Raw genomic sequence first — 15,996 nt, 5'->3', positions numbered from 1 at the left:
ACTCCCCAGCTCCTGTCCTGACACCCGCAGTGACAGCAGAAAGACAACAGTCGTTATCTGTCCAGCACTACAGGGAGAAAAACACTTGCACATGGATGCTCTTGTGTAATGTGTCCGGACCTGACCTCTGTAGGCTCCCTCTGCCACAGCGCTGCAGGTTTCAGATAAAGCATGGTTATAAAACTTACCTGAACCCAAACACTGGTATCACAGTGTTTAAGGGCAAAGAAACACCATCTCAATACTCCCATCTCAGCCTGTCGTCTGGAAGAGACCTACCTCCTCTCCCTTTAGGTAAGGGCCTAAATAAACAAGCTAAGGAATAGCAAAATTTGCCTAAAATCGCAGATCTGCCTGGAGGTGTCTCAGGCTGAAACCGAAAGCAGCACAAACACGGGACTGATAAACCCATGCAGACACAGCCAAATCAAAAACACTCCAAGCCCTGTTTAGTCTAGTCTGTTAGTTTAGGTGCCTGCCCCATCGCATTAAGGTTTGGGTTGACCTCAGGAGACGTAAGCCATACCCTCCCTCCATTTGTTTCACTGCAAGGTCACCTCGGAGGAGCCCGGGGCTGACTTTCCCTGCAGCAGCAAGGTAAGCCAAACAGGAAAGGCCCTGCACCGACACGGACATCCTGCAGGAGAAAGGGGCACGTGGTCAAAACAAAGCGTTGAGATTTAATGCGAGTTTGAACTGAGCTGCCATATGAACATATGAGAATCATTAATTAACGGTAGCGTTTCCAGCCCTGTTTCCATCTTCACACACTGCTAGAACCAGGCACACCCCAACTCAGAACAGTTTTCCCTTCCAGCAGCTGCAAGGGCTCTGTCACACCAGTTTCTCCTACCAGCAGGGCACCAGCTTGCCAAACCCCACAGAGCAGCTAGCACCTCCTGCAGCACACGGGGCTCCTGCACGCTTGTTCCTTCCCATTGCCTCCCCCATGCAGAGCCAGTCCCACATCCCCCTGGGATGCCGTGGGCAGAGCACCCGCACGGGACTCTGACAAGGTGCTGGCACTCACTCTGCCCGTTAGGGACTTGCCTGTCACATCCCTGCAGCACGCGGTGCCAGGGACTAGAGCAAGGCCAGAATGAGTCAATGCCTCCCAGTCACTGAACACATCCTCAAAACACACTCCTGCGATGAGCCACCCTCACCTCCTCACTTCACTTCCACTGCCTGGGACTCTAGGCAAGATGCTCAGCCCCTGTACACCTCTGGGGGACAGAGCAGGAGAGTGACCACATGGCTTTCAGAGGGAAGATTAGGTTTGAATCCTTTACAAACAAGCTCACAGCATTTTTTGACATGTCATTATTCATTAAAACAAAGACTTTTTAGAGAAGCACAGATTCACCCATACTGAACATCTTACAGCTGCTTCGATGTTGAACTTAGAGTAAGGATGACACCACTTGTTCTCACCTCTTGTTGTAGCCCATTCTACCAGCCATACCTACATCAGAGCAGAGAATAAGTGAGTATGTGTTGCTCAGATATGTGGGAGCAGGCGAGAGACAACAAAGAGGAGACGAGAAGAAGCTGCTGGCCAGCACGCAGTAAGGAGGGGATGGGAGACGTGCTGCAGAACCAAGCTATGCTTCGTGCATAAGGGCTCTAGGGATGCTGGGGCATGGGAAAGACAGGTGTAAGTTCCTTGCTTGCATTTCTCAGAGAAGAGTTATCACACCGAAGACAAACTGCTCGGCTGTTACATTGCCACGAAAAGCCTCCGCTCAGTTAAGCCCTATAAATAGCACTTCACTCAAGGCCATGTAGCAAGAGGAAGAAACGCTGGCCTTGCAGAAAGCACGCCTTCCAAGAACAACAGCCAGGCTGGGGAGCTGATCCGAGGCAGCTGCCGAGGGCAGGTTAACCCCATGCAGCAGCAAGGAGCTGCCTGCAGAGCCTCCTCCTGCCAGCACCAGCTCAGAGGAGCAGCATGGGGTGGGGAGAGCTGGGCCAGCACCTGCCTGTGCTCAGGAGCGCTCTGGAGATGTGACACCGCCACATGCTCCGCGTGGGAATCCAGTGAGCATCCCCGCAGCTACCGCCGGGAAAACAAACAGTCATTAAAGGCAATTAATTAGACCACAAGGATGTTCTGCGTATCGTTTCCCAGTTACCTCACTGCATGGGCACACGCTAGGTGTAAGCTACCACGGAAGCTGGTTATGCACAGGACACATTTCACCTGCTGGTTAGAGCTGGCTGAGCAGCTGCAAACTGCCCCTTGGTAGAGGCTGAATGTCACAGCTACAGAGCCGAGGGGGTGTCGCGGCTGCAGCACCTCTTCAGATCTGACCACGGAGGTTCTGGCACCAGTAAAGACCCTGGAACACAAATCTAACTTGCCTGGCAAAAAAAAATTGTTACTGGATATTTTGATTTCTCAAAGAAACCCTTCAATAACCTCTAAGGATTCATCTGATCCTCTTACACTTGGCTAAGTTTAAAGTCATTTACCATATTACTCCTGGCTATCTCCTTAAGATTTTGTTTTGAATTTCAAATTTTGCCTGGAATCTTCTCAAGACTTCCTTTCTTGCTTCTACGCACAAATCCAAAACAGACCAGGCAAAGTGAGAAGTCAGACACAAACATCAAAGCATGCTACGTTCATAAACAAGATGCTTGTGAGTGTATTCACACAGAACCAACACACCTAGGTCACCGCAGCAGGGAGACATTTCAAAACCTGGTGCAATTTTTAGGCTGATGCAAACAGGCTTTAAATGCGACCTTAAGTCAGTTACTGTGCAGTTAGCACCCAAAGAGGATGGTGTCTTTCGAGCAGGTGTTCAATTTTCAATTGTACCTTCCACATGGTTCACAGAATATTTATAAATAAGCAGTTCTTACCTTCCTACAGGTTCTGTAAGTAACCGTAAAGCCTTCAAAACACAGAAGCTGTGAAGGCATCTTTACTACTGAACTGTGAAGATTCACAGCGTTCACCAGCTCCCACAGCACCCCCCCAAACACACACACCTGCGGGTCTGACTTCCAGACTGACACCACTGGAAAAAAGCCATTATGCTCACACTAAATAAAAGGAATTTTTAACATCTTTGGTTTCCATAAGCAAGGCAGCGAGAGCACAGTTTTAAAGAACAGCTTTCCAGAGGCAAGCGAGCTGTCACCCATCTCGTTTCCACCCGTCCTGCCGCGGGTCTCCCCACAGCCTGCCCTGGGGAGGAATGCCCACCCGCTGAAGCCGTGCCGTGCACACCGAGCCCCGTACCTGCAGTTGCTGCTGCCCGGCGAGCAGCCAGGCGCCTGGATGGGCTGCAGCACCACTCGGGGCCTGGGGATCCGCGTCCTGGCCACCGCCGAGCCCTGCCTGCCCAGCCTGTCCATGTCCGGCGGGGAAGGGGCGCAGCGCTCAGTCCATCCACGCCGCACCAAGCCCAGGAGCCTGAAAGCGATTGTTGAGAGCTGCTCCGTCAGCTGGCAGGTGTCACCGACTGGCGCTGCACCCAGCCTCTTCTCCAAGCCCACCTGTGGGACGCGGAGCAGAAGGCACCACCGGCACCCCTGCGACTCTTCAAGGCCAGGGGCTGAGCTGCCCACGCCTGTAGGACAGCTCTGAGGCAGCAGCCGGTGCTCGGAGGACTCAGGGAGTAGCGAGGAGTTGTTGCCAAGCCTGTGCCGAAGCTGAAGGTTGCTAAATATTAACCAGAGTCACAGCCGTGTGAGAGGAGTAACTCCCACAAGCAGCGCTGGGAAGGAGGAGCCACACACGGGATTTGCTCTGCCAAGTTACACTCCTCAGTAACAACTCCTTAGGTGTAAGAGAACATCAAGGAGAAAAAAATCTGCCTGGGTGTAGGGTGGAAGAGAGGCAGCAAGTAAAAAGCAGCACACCAGCACCAACAAACAGAGCACTTACAAGAAAAAAAAAAAAAAAAAAGCCAGGTCAGCAAACCCTGCCGTAGCTCAGCACTGCGTAAATCACAGCTTTGTGGAAGACACCGGTGTTGAAAGAGCAGCACAAACCCAAACCACCTACAGAGGGGATTTCGCAAGATGCAGATCCCTATTTAAGATCTCATCAACAAGCCATACACAAACGAGCCAAGGGTTAAAGCCCTTTCTCTCCGCCGTGCCCACAAGGCTTTATTCCTATTTGTTGTTCCCATTCTCCCCACCAAACCCCCTCTCACAGCGTTTCTCTTCCCTTCCCCTGATATTTATCGTCCTCACTCCTGCAGCTAAGGTTACAGCTGACTTATTTGTTTAAAGTTTCCTTAATGAAGCCATGCAAAGCGATTTAGCCCAGGTAATAATGCGCTGGGTTCCCCATGCTCCCAGCAGGACTGGCTCCATGGTCAGCCTGCTTTGCCTGCCACAGCCTGAAAGGGCAGCAGCAGCTGCTCCAGACAGCCCCTCATAAAAGCATGCAAAGAAGCTGTCCCAGTTTAGTTCCCGACCCATTAACGCAGCCCTTATTTCAGCCACTGCTTTAGTCTAGACACTTTAACCCCACCTCACAGCTGATCTGCCCCAGCAGTAACACCGCCCGGCCGCCCCAATCCATGCCAGGACCCATGAGCAAACCGCCTGACAGCTTGGTTTTGGGGGAAGATCAGCCCAGATAGCTGGGGTTGGAGCTGGCTGCCTCTTCCCAGCAAACCCCAGCTCTTGCACACACATCCCACATTAAATTTCTTATTCAGCTTGTTCACCACAGGTGGTCCTCGTGAGTAGCACAAGGGATCGAATTCACGACGCAGGTTGTCTGTGTGGCTTCTCCCACACCAAGATAAATCACAGACGGCATCAACCTGGGAGAATTCCAGCTTGGGAAAGCCACAGCTGCAACAAAAGCCCATCCACGAGCTGCAGCTTGCACAACAGCTCTGAATTACACGAGGGCAGTGCTTTGTAAGAACGCACCCAATGCAGAGACCTCCCTAAGGTGCAAAAAGGCAGGGAAACCTCCTCACCCTCCCTCTCAGGCTCACAGGCCGAGGGGTGCTGCAGAGCCAGGTGTGACAGGAGGAGGCACCGCGTGTGAGCACAGCCTGCCCGGCGTTTGGGACTGGACAGCCAGGAGTGGCAACACCGGACAGATTTACGAGAGGAGATTTGGCTGCTCTGAGCCTGCTGGCTTTACCACTCGAGGAAGCACCGGTCCTGCCCTGGGACCACCCAGCCCCTCCAAAAGGCTTCCCACCAAGCACACCTTGCCTTAAGCCTCGGTTGCACAAAAGCATACAGAGGCTGCCAGAACTGGGGGCAGATGACGACAGCCTGTAACTGCGTTTATTTTATCCCTCAGCTGTTTTCCTTCTCATTACATCGCCTTTAAGAACTGCAGCCAGATGCTTTTACTTTTTGGTAGGTTTTCAGACAGACTGGCTCTGTCAGGCGCGAGGATGAGCCAGCTCCATCGTCACAGGCCTGTTGCAAAATTGGGGAGAATTTAAAGCACACAGGATGAGAAGAGAATTCTTTAATGGGACATTTAATTGCTCACACAAAGCAGCGTGCAAGCACTGCAGAAAAATCAAGATCTCACTGACTGAGGTGCGCACACAGCAGCTGTACCTCCACTACTGCCTTTCGCACCTTCCCTCCTGTCTGGGCTCCAGCTCTTCGTGGTATTCGAGAGGAATGAGCAGCAAGTTTGTTTCCCACTTCATGAGAAAGGGAGAAGAATAGGACAGAGGGGCCAGATGAGTCTGCAGTTGAGGATGGACCGGATCAGGCTAAATACTCCAACCCGGGTTTTAAGCTTTCATTCACCAGGAAAGACTTCCTGGTGGCATTAAAGATGAGCCAAGCTCACCGGGCCGAGCTCACCTTACTCACACATGGGAACAAAGAGACGTACCAGTGCTCCCAGCAGGCACAGTTAGTTCCAGTGACTCACTGGTACAAGCCCAGCACTGCCAACAACACGGCTTTAGTGCAGGACTTCGTTCTGCAGGGACCTGTGCACCCTGCCAAACTGACATGACTTGGCTTGCTCAGGAAACCTTTTTTTTTTTTTCTCCAGGACCAAAAAAAAGAGTGGAAAAAATCCCACCCACTTTCGGATAGTTGGGAATTCCAGCTGAGCAAAGCATGTGATGCCTGGAGACCTGAGGCCAGGGCCTGTGAGTCTGGGAGGGCTGCACCAAGCCTTCGCCCCGACAGAGCTCGCTGTCAGCGCCTGCAGGTCGGTTTCAACCTCACGAGCTGCACTGCGAGAACTTAGGGCAGCATTTCATCCCCAAATCAAACCTAAGTCAAAGGCACTACAACCTGAAGAAGAGCAAAAAGCCTGAATGCAGCTGAAATCCCTTAAACACAATTCATTTTCCTTGGGGAGGTTCATTTTTATGGAGTCCAGATTACTAGGAAAACCTGAAAATAATTTATCCCCCTCCTCTACTCCATCACGTACCAAGAAAATCCCCAGGCAGCGTTACCCACCTGCCACGCGGAGCCATTACACTTAGCAGATTATTCCAGTTTCTGGAGCCACCAGGGCTGTGCCATTACCCAAGCCCCAGCTTGCTCGCAGCCCGGCAGGGAGGCAGCACCCAGGCTGTGCCCGGGGGCAAAGCGTTTGGCTGCAGTCGTGGCTGTGCACCAGGCCCCAGCTACCAGCAGGCAGCCTCACTGCCCTGCCCTCAGCTGCAAGATCAAGCAAACATCTCCCAGCCAGCAAGAAACGCAGCACTCAGACCCTGGGAGGTGCCCCAGCTGGTGATTTTACTCCGTGGTGCAAGACACAGTGTTGTCTTCTCACTGGGAAAGCTCCCCAGCTCCTGCTGGTATTGCTGCATCAACCCAGGGGGTGGCAGAGGTCCTGGCCCTCCAGTGCTGCCCCTTCACCCTCCCTGCCCCGCTGCTCTGAGGATGGCTCAGAGCCCGTAACAAACGGCTCCGACCCCACTTACTGTAAAACAGCCACGAGCTCCGTGTCACGGCACGTAAGCTGCTTTGCTGCGCTGAAGGGTTGCAGCAAACAGAGGATTAGGGAGAGCTTCGGGCGGTGGGTGAGCAGCAAGAGGGGATGATTCCTAAGCAGAGCTTGTTTGCACACAAATAGCTATCAATCTTCAACTAAAAATAAATAAAACAGGTATCAGTGTGGAGGTGATGCTGCAGCGGAGCGGGATGAGCAGGCAGAGGCAGAGCCACTCCGGCACACCCCAGGCAGCAGCAGCAGCCCCAGCCCCGAGCAGAGATCCCCACGCTGGCCACACCAGGCTGCACGGCCACCTCCTGCTCCTCTCTTCTTACCATACATTGAAACCGTGCACAAGAACGAGCGGATTAGGTGTGAGAAACTGCAACATGAAAGCCATAAAAATAAGTTAAGCAGATTTCCTACAAGCACCAGTACCCACAAGGTTATTTGCAGGCAGTTCACCACCTCGCCTTGAGGACGAAGGCAAAAGGCAAAGAGCAGCCAGCGGCCTGCAGCCCCAGCCAGCCTGCCACAGCTCAGGGGAGTAAAGGAGGAGGAAGAAGCCAGAGCTTTTTACACATGTGTATATTTAGATAAGTGAATTGCAATGTTGTTTAAACCTAATTACTACTGTAAATGTAATTTAAACCACCCAAAACATTTCCACTGCTCAAGGAAGAGCTGTAACAATAGGAGGAAGTGCTAAGACACAGCAGCTATTCTTAATGCACAAAAACACTTATTCTGATGAATAACAAGGGCCTATTTACCTACTTAACTTGAATGTGCTTCTGCCTCCTGGGCATTTTCAGACTGCAAAATGAGAAACCTTCACTGGTTTGCGAGGCTGGCCTTGTTTGCCTCCCCGTTCAAACACACGCCTGACACCTACTGGGTGCCTTGCCTTGCAAAAACCCTCTCCTCCCTTCACACCCCTCACTCTGCTTTCTGCAGATTGGATTTCCTTCCTATCTGGGGAAAGGGATGGGGCAACAGCTGCAAACAGGAGGGCCAGAAAGGGGCTCCCTCACTCTGCCGCCCCAGTTCTCAGCCCCATGCCGTGATGTGCTAGGCCGTCACCTTGTTTATTTCCTCACCACAAAGTCCCCGTGAGTCAGGGTGCTGACAGGCATCCCATGGGAGTTCGGGCCCCAGGAATGCCAGGCAGCCGCTCTCAGAAGATGTGCACATGGCACAGCTCCACAGCCAGCACGGGAGCAAACGCTTCCAAGCTACCAAGGCGATGAGACAACGAACAACTGACAGCCTGACTCAGGCCAGCCAGAGCTTCCACACGGCTGCTGAGACAATGGGAGGGGAAAAAAACTTGGTTATTTTGCTTGTTTGGACTGATTTTACAACCTTACAAGATTAAAACCTCCCCGGAAGTTTTTATAAATAAGATATTCCTAAATAATGAAAACTGAATCCACTTACCTAGATGCTCCACATTCTTTCAAGGTCCAGAGGAGAACAGCTACCGCGTGGGTCCCTGCATACTCCTGGACACAGGGCGTTTGCTTTGGAATTGAATGCCCCTCTGCTCACATGCAGGTCTCTCTCCTAGGAGCAAAGAAAAGCTCCCGAAGGCTGCCAGGGGGCTCCCACCTCTCAGGCTGCAGTTCAGTTGGAGCTTGCGGCCAGCCTGTGCTGCTCACCCTCTTCAACTGGTCTGGAAACCCGTCCCCATGCTGGTCCCCAGCACGGAAACGTGAGAGCAAAGGCACTGCATTAGCAGCACCGTCCCTGCCAAGGGCTGTGGGGGACAGCACGAAACTCCCCTCTTGAAGGGAACAGCGTTTTTACAGATCCCTCTCACTCAGTTCCAAAATAAAAGGAACATGTAACCCAGCTTAGGAGCAGAAGATTTTAATTAGCAGGCAGACAATAGCGAGTGTCAATTATTCCACCCATACCCAGCCGCTGTGCCGGTACTCAGGAGTGCCAGCATTTGCCCTAACAGGCTTCTGTTCGACTTTGTCATCCCTGTGACAGGTCTGCTGGGAGAAATCCAAGCTTGTTTTCTGCGTGGAGGGATGAGAAGCACGCCACGGGTTGTATTTCTGGACATTCCCCTCCTCTGTCCTCTGGAAGGGAGCTGGGACAGAAACAGAACTGGGACGCTTCTTCAAAGGCTCAGAGGTTAAACCCAAGCCGGCTGCCACCACGTGTGCCATGCAGCCACCACGCGGAGCTTGTCTGTACTCGTTTGGTCTATAAACGATGTGACAGCTGGGACAGGGCTCGTGGGGAATGCTGGAGCCGATTTCACAACGCAGCCACTCCAATGGAGCTGGTCACAGGCAGGGCTTCCTTAGCTCACCAGGGGCGGGTCAGTTTTTCCAAAATACTCACGACGAAGTTTCATTACGTGAGTCTTTATGAAAACCAGAAGATTGCAGCCGTGATTTAGGACTTGAGGGGAACAAAGAGCTTGCCAGACCTTGCCAAACTGCTTTGGAGGGCAGAATTTAGAGAACCACCCAGGGCAGGTGGGGTTGGCTGTGCACTGACGGGCCCAGGGCTCAGGTAGAGCCAGCAGAGCCTACACACACCTGTGTGCTGCTTGCTTTGCTCCTGCTTCCTTGCTTTTGCTTCTTTTGATCCAGTTGAGTTGGAAACTAAGAACATTTCATAAAAGTAAACCTAAAGACACGCACACAAGCACATGCATGCTGCACTGTGTTTTAACTCAGCTGTAGCAAGTCCGATGGGCTGTTAGAGCCAGCCTGAGAGCCCTGGGTCCCAACACCGGGCTGGGCCAAGCTGCCACGCTGGGAGGTGTCAGTACAGCAGCTTGCCCCAAAGCCTTTCGGGCAGAGCCATCAGCACCTGCAGGGCCTCGGGCATCCCGCTGTGATGCGGGAGGTGCAGGCACCGTAATGGAGGAGAAGGGCGAGAGCTCCCGACGCTAGCTGGGAAACTGGCTCGCTCATAAGCATGTGAGCTGGTGAGTTTGTGAAGTAACGGAGCAATGGATTAGAAAATGCACAAGTTACACCAGTCTCGGGCTAAGCCCTTGTTGGATTTTACCCCAAATGCTCATGAAATGATTGATTCGTATGGTACATCGCCCTGTAGACAAGAGGGCTAAACAAACCGTGCCGCTTGACTCGGTGTCACTGCCAGCCATACTCACGTAAGGTTAAACAATATTCCTAGATCCACAGCTAGCAACCACAATTCTGGACCTTCACAAAGAGGAGCTTTTCTTTGCCACCTCCTTTGTTCCCACTGGCAGTGTAACCCACCACAGAACTGCACAAACCTCCCTAACCAAGCCAACAAAACCCTCGAAGAAGCAATTCTCCTCGATCCTACTTCTTAATTCGGCCTTGGCTCATTTTTTTTTTTTCCAGCTAATGCATCCTGGCTGCTAACCTGAGCTTTGCAAAAAGCTTTTTCCCCAACATCCTGGTGTTCACTAAAGCCTTGGGTTCTCCCAGCTGACCTTGCAGCTCTGCGCTCGGTCCCGGCTCTTCCTGGCCTGCAAACATCCGCCAGCTCCACGCCTGCCCCGCGGAGCCAGGAGAGCAGAGGAAGCGCGCGGCGAGGGAACTCCGCAGCTCCTGCAGCGGGTGCTCGTGGCAGGGATCCTTCCCCTCCTGCGAGTCAAAGGAAACGCCGCACCTAAACACAGCCGGTACCTTTATCTGCTTTTACCCTTCTTAGGCACGAGCTGGAGCCAGTCCAGGGTTGCAGAGTATTTGACCAAAACAACCGTACCTCGGGTCAGCTGCAGGGATGTACACGTCGCAGCCTCGCGGCCACCTTCCGCTATGAGGCATGCGAGGATTTCCTTCCACTGTGTTGGCCCGGCAGTTTGCAAACATTAACATTGTCTGAGCTTTACCTTGACCGAGAAAAACAACTTTCATCAGCAAAGCTGTATTTATTTGTTGCCAAAAGAGGATATCCTTCCAGTCCCATTATATACTGGCCACCTGCTGTGGACCTACCAAGAGTTTCAGGCTTCTGTTCACCCAAGAACCGACATTAACTCCTCCTAGGCTATAGAGGAACCTGATGAAGAACAGGCAGCACCTTCCCGATGTGTGCAGTCCTCTCTCCTCCCAGACCATAAAGGATGTTTTTCATTTCAAGTTTCAGACGCATGAGCTCAGCCAGCTGGATGTTTGGTCAGGTATCACACCTGGGCTCCTTCCCCACCACACAAATCAGTGAAACACGTTTCTGTCCATGCTGTAACCTCACTTCACACGCTGGTGTAAGGGAACTGACTTCTCACTGCTTGGGAGCGCCCAGCTGCAGGCGTTATCCTGTGCTGAGAAATCTGAGACCTCTGGACACCAGCACAGGAGCTCACTGAGAGAGCAGCTTGAAGAAGTCGGAGCTGACAGCAGCCGGGTGGCAGCCACCCTCAGCAAGCACAAGCTCCAGAGCTGTCATGTGAAAGTCATCGCCCTGCCCCAAAGCAGCAGCCCTACAAAACAGCCCTCTGAACGCCTCAGTGCCCCCCCACAGACCTCCTTCCTTCCCTCTCACGCATGCCCTCCGCACCCACAGCACACCGAGCGCGGTGGAGGCTCACCCAGAACTGAAGCCACATCGTGCCACCCCCTCCAGGAAGCGGGCACTGCCCTGACCCCAACTAATTGGCATCAGCTAATTGAGAAGCCTGGCCCTTCGGAGAGGAGGCAGCAGGCGTGACACAGCCTCTCAGGTGAGGGAGCCGGGTGCTCCCAGTCTGTGTCACCACACTGCTTCTTCGTTAAAAGGTTCTCCCTCTTGGGCTGCGTCAGGTGAGCGGGCAGGGAGAACAGAAACATGAAAAAAAAAAGCAAAACGCTTGCTCAGGAGCTTGCTGCCACGGCTTTACCAAAGCACGGGCTGCCTGCCCTGCTGCTGCTGCTCCACAAGCACGTGCTGGGTGAGCTGCCTCTCACCACCATGCTCAGCACCTCCTTGGCAACCCCATCCCAAACTGCACACACCAGTAACGTGTGGGCACGACCCTCTGTTGCTAACCACGTCCCTCGTCCCAGGAGATACGGTCTGTAAAAGGGCAAAACGGGACAAAGCGCTAAGCACATTAGCGCTGCAGAACTCAGCAAACAGGAATCCATGTGGCTGGGCCCCGGCCAAGCTGTTTTCTGGAATGCTGAGCTCTCGCTGCGCTGCCTGCTCGGTACCGCTCCCTCTGCTCAGGCTCCACCGTAGGATGGCAGCGCGTGGGCCCACCCGGCCAGCTCCCGGAGAAGCCGCCGCAGTATTCAATACCAGCGCCCTAGGACACCTCCAGGTACGATGGATGGTTTCCCATTGCATAAAAACTAAACAAGTAACTCCAACTTGTGAATTAACATCAGCGCTTGCCAGACATTACGCAAGGAGATTTGAGGGTCCCAAAACTTCTCCCTTTAACCCTTTAAAACAACGTGGCAGACAGAGCAGGTTGCTGCTTATTTTACAAGTTCCCCCAGTGGGCACTGCCCTCTTTTTTTCCCTATAGGATAACAGCAAAGCTCCCTTCACACACAGCTGGCACGGAGGGCTTAGTGGAAGACCCTCATTTTACCAAGAGCCCCACATCTCGCATGCAGCCCAAAGCCCAGGCGCTGGTGGAACAAGCTGTGCAGATGGAAACAATTATTTCGGAGGGGAAGAACTCCTGCATGCACACAGCAACGTCTCGCTAAAACCGAAGCCTCCCACCAACACATTCCAGACTCTTGGAGTAATCTGCTTTGGGGAATATGCTTCTAGCTGCATCAGCTTTTGTATTTCTTTCTCCAAACCTCTTTGCAATCACAAAACGCGCTCCCCTGCGAGCTGACCTAACGGTCTTACCGAACAGCAAATACCAGAAAGCATTACAAACACCCCAACCTAAAACCCAGAGCTTTCAGAGATTTCAGACGAGCTTTTTCACTACATGACTCACCTGGAAGGATTCAGCCACATGGCTAACGATGCTCTGAATGACCACCTGAAGTCTACAGCATAAAACACAAAACATACGGGTCGTGTCTGATATGTAGATGGGTTTCCTCAGTAATCATTTTCCTGTCCTATTTAACACTCACAGACCAGTGGAACTCACGCTCCTGCCTGGCACTGGTTAGCTGAAGGCTAATTTCTGAGTTAAGAAATCAAGTGGCTTATATAAATCAAAGTCACGTTCCTTAGAAAGGCACAGCATTACGGAAAGGAGCACCACAGACTGATTAGAAACATCTAATTAAGAGCAAGCCTTTCAAGTCAGCTACATGAAGAATATTTCACGTAATACATCGCACGATTAAAAATAACTCCAGCAGGTTTCAATTAAGAATCAATGCCATATGGAATTTACATCTGCAACAGGAAAGCTCCAACACCATGTCACAGCTAAGACATTTTTATGTCTCCAAACTGAAAGCACTTAAACTGCCTGGAGTTTGGCACGTGGGCCAAAACATCCCAAAACGAGCAAAAGTTTTGCTGAACTGAGAGCCTAAAAGCCATACAGAGCTAGAATATAACTGCATCCTTGGTCATGCGTTGTGATCCCCAAGTTTTAAAGGATTAAGAAAAGCTAAGAGTGTTTAGCATTTCCACTCGTAACCCTTAGCTCCCTCCTCACCCCGCCAGAGCAGAGGGACCTAGTGCAAGTCACGCCGGTCACAAACCATCACAACAGCACTGCTCCTGTACTCAGAGCATTATTTTTCCTCACAGCAAGCTGGACCCTTACCTGTTTCGATTTATATTGCTTTGACAAGGATGTGATCGGCCATCCAACTACTCGAAGGTGCTGAGAACTAGAAGCCAACGTTTACAGGTTTTTCCTTTCAGTGGCAGAAACACCACCTCAAAGAAAGAAACACACACGCACAAAACTACCACCACCACAAAAAAAACCCTCAAGTTTCCAGATTACACCCAGCACTGAGCTGCTGCGCCCTCTTGGGGCACAAAGCACGACGAGCCAATTCTCAAGCACTGTTTTTCTACACGCAGCTGGACATAAGAACCCCAATTTCTCTTCACTCAAACCAGATGTCAGCCCAGTTAAATCATCCCATGACTCCTCCAGGAGAAGGCTGTAAACAGCCCCAGTGCAGCACGCAGCCCAGCTGGCCCTACGAGGCCCCGCCGCCAAGGCAGCACAGCGCACTGCAGTGCCTTATCCCAAAGCGCTCTGACACGCTGCTTTTGGGACGTGTTTATCATCTGCATCCATCAAAACACGTTACTTCATCCCAGTTTGCACTGAGTTAGAGTTTGGGTCTTTTAGCAGTTTCTTCCAGAGTTTAGAGCTCAGTGGAGAACAAAACCCATTTCTAGGTTTTTCAACTTAGAAAACTTCCTAGTGGACACTTATCCAGTCCTGTTCTATAAAATGCCTGCAAAGTAAATGCTTTACAAATAAGAATGGAAAAAAATAAAGATTAATTAATGTTCGACACAGCTACATTACAGCATTACAGTTCAGCATACGCACAGGCAGGCTGCTGTCTCCCAGAAGTCCTAACCCCAGACAAAAGAAACACCGAAATACAGCTGGGAAAGGCAATTCGGGCAGAAGCAGCTACCTCTGCCGCTGTGCTCTGAGCTCCTCCAGGCTTTGGTAGCAAGATCCGTGCTTGCTGCAGCACAGGAACACTCTGGAACAAAGGCTGCTAAGTGCACATGAGAAATAGTGCTTTACCCCCAGCTGAACGGACCTCACAGGTGAATTAAATCCACAATTACAGAGAAGCCTTCATTTTAAAGAAGCTTCTACTTGCAATCACTGCAAGCATGCACACTAGAAGAAGCTCTGCAACCACACGAGGGTCTGCAGGCTCTAATGCTACTACTAATGCCACAAAAACAGCTTTTGTATGCAGCAACTAGGAGAAACCAAAGCACAAATTCACCAGTGCCATTCAGGTACTTGCAGACTACCACCAGGTAGCTGTGAGCTTGTGCTGCATTCGCACTGTGGACTCTCAGTGCTCCACTTTAACCGGCTCCAGGGCAGGCGTTGCGGCCAGACTCCCAGACAGAAAAAATTTTTAACAAAGACAAACACAAGGTTCAGAGCAAGTCCCCACCTTTGTAGCTCTGGGCCCATTCTCCAGTTCAGGTTTGCGCATCACTGACCCCTGGCAAAAACCACAGTCCCGAAACAGAGCCAGAACTGCTTTCCGTCTTACTTTTAGCAGAACCCACACACAGAAGCTTTACTTCTAATACCCAAATATTCAATCATGCGGCGTTTCCCACAGCTCAGAGAGAGGAAAAGCAGGAGAAGCCAGCAGCGCCGTGCCATAGCTGCGGTACCGGGGGACTCGGTGTGAGCCACTAATCCTCACAGGCTGCTCGGGCAGGCTCCGCACGCTGGCACCGACCTCGCTGCCAGGACAAGGAACCCAAGCCACAGCCCAGCCAGGCTGCAGCTATTCCAGGAGCTTACACAGACCGAAAGCTGCCCTGGACACACACTTTGGCACCAGCAGGCTTTAAACCATCACCGTGCCACGCAACAAGCGGCGATGCCACCCAGACCCCCGCACAGTTACCCACACCCTCGGTTTATCTCCCCCTTCGCTGGGCTGGCCGCAGCACGGCATTTTTAACTCGGAGCTCTCTGGTTTGGGAACCAAATGATGAAGCCGCGAGGGTTTCTCAGCAGATAGCGGAGCACCAAGCCCTGCAGGCGGGAGGCACCCCCAGCGAGCCCCCCCTCATCCTGGAGAGAAGCCCCGGGACCCCCCCCAGCACCACCCTCGGACCCGTCCCCGCTTTCCCCCAGCGTTACCCGCAGGCTCCCGCTGCCCCCGCGCCGTCCTCTCAGGCGGCCGCGGCTCCTCCCCGCCCCGCAGCCCGGCCTCGGGCGGCGCCTTCCCCGCCCCGGGGCGGCCTCGCCGCGGCACCTGCCCGGCCCCCGGCCCCTCAGCGGGCAGGAGGCGGCGAGGGGGGTCCTGAAGGAGGGTCCCGGGCCCTGGGTGGCCCCCGGGATGAGGAGGTGGTTTGGGGGGTTCTCAGGGAGCGGCGGGGAACGGCTTTTGTTTTGTTTTTCTTTCCAAATAAAGGAGGCGCTCGCGTAAAGATTGTGAGGACACGGTTTGTATTTAAAAGCACGTCGCAGC

The 15,996-nt window shown here is 52.5% G+C and overlaps 1 protein-coding gene across 8 annotated transcripts in view; it reads right to left on the bottom strand.

Annotated features, from left to right (window-relative positions):
- Positions 1-14,564, bottom strand: part of ARHGAP40 (Rho GTPase activating protein 40) — a 37,198-nt gene extending 22,634 nt beyond the window's left edge. The window contains exons 1-5 of one of the 8 annotated variants that reach the window (XM_084537821.1): positions 14,455-14,564; positions 13,614-13,729; positions 8,354-8,479; positions 8,014-8,217; positions 6,903-7,068 (exon numbers count right to left, since the gene is read on the bottom strand). Coding sequence is in view for 1 of the 8 variants with exons in the window: in XM_084537818.1 (XP_084393944.1) it covers positions 3,254-3,369 (116 nt within the window). In the remaining 7 variants the exon portion in view is untranslated. Of the gene's footprint in view, positions 1-3,253; positions 3,887-6,902; positions 7,069-7,996; positions 8,218-8,353; positions 8,480-13,613; positions 13,730-14,454 lie in introns of those variants that run through there. The other 7 variants (XM_084537820.1, XM_084537824.1, XM_084537823.1 and 4 more) reach the window with 7 other exon arrangements.
- Between the last annotated feature and the right edge of the window lie 1,432 nt (positions 14,565-15,996).

This window comes from Aythya ferina (assembly GCF_964211825.1).
Source record: "Aythya ferina genome assembly, chromosome: 16".
NCBI lineage: Eukaryota > Metazoa > Chordata > Aves > Anseriformes > Anatidae > Aythya > Aythya ferina.
Note: the sequence above shows the minus strand (reverse complement) of the source record. Positions and strands in the feature narration are given on the sequence as shown.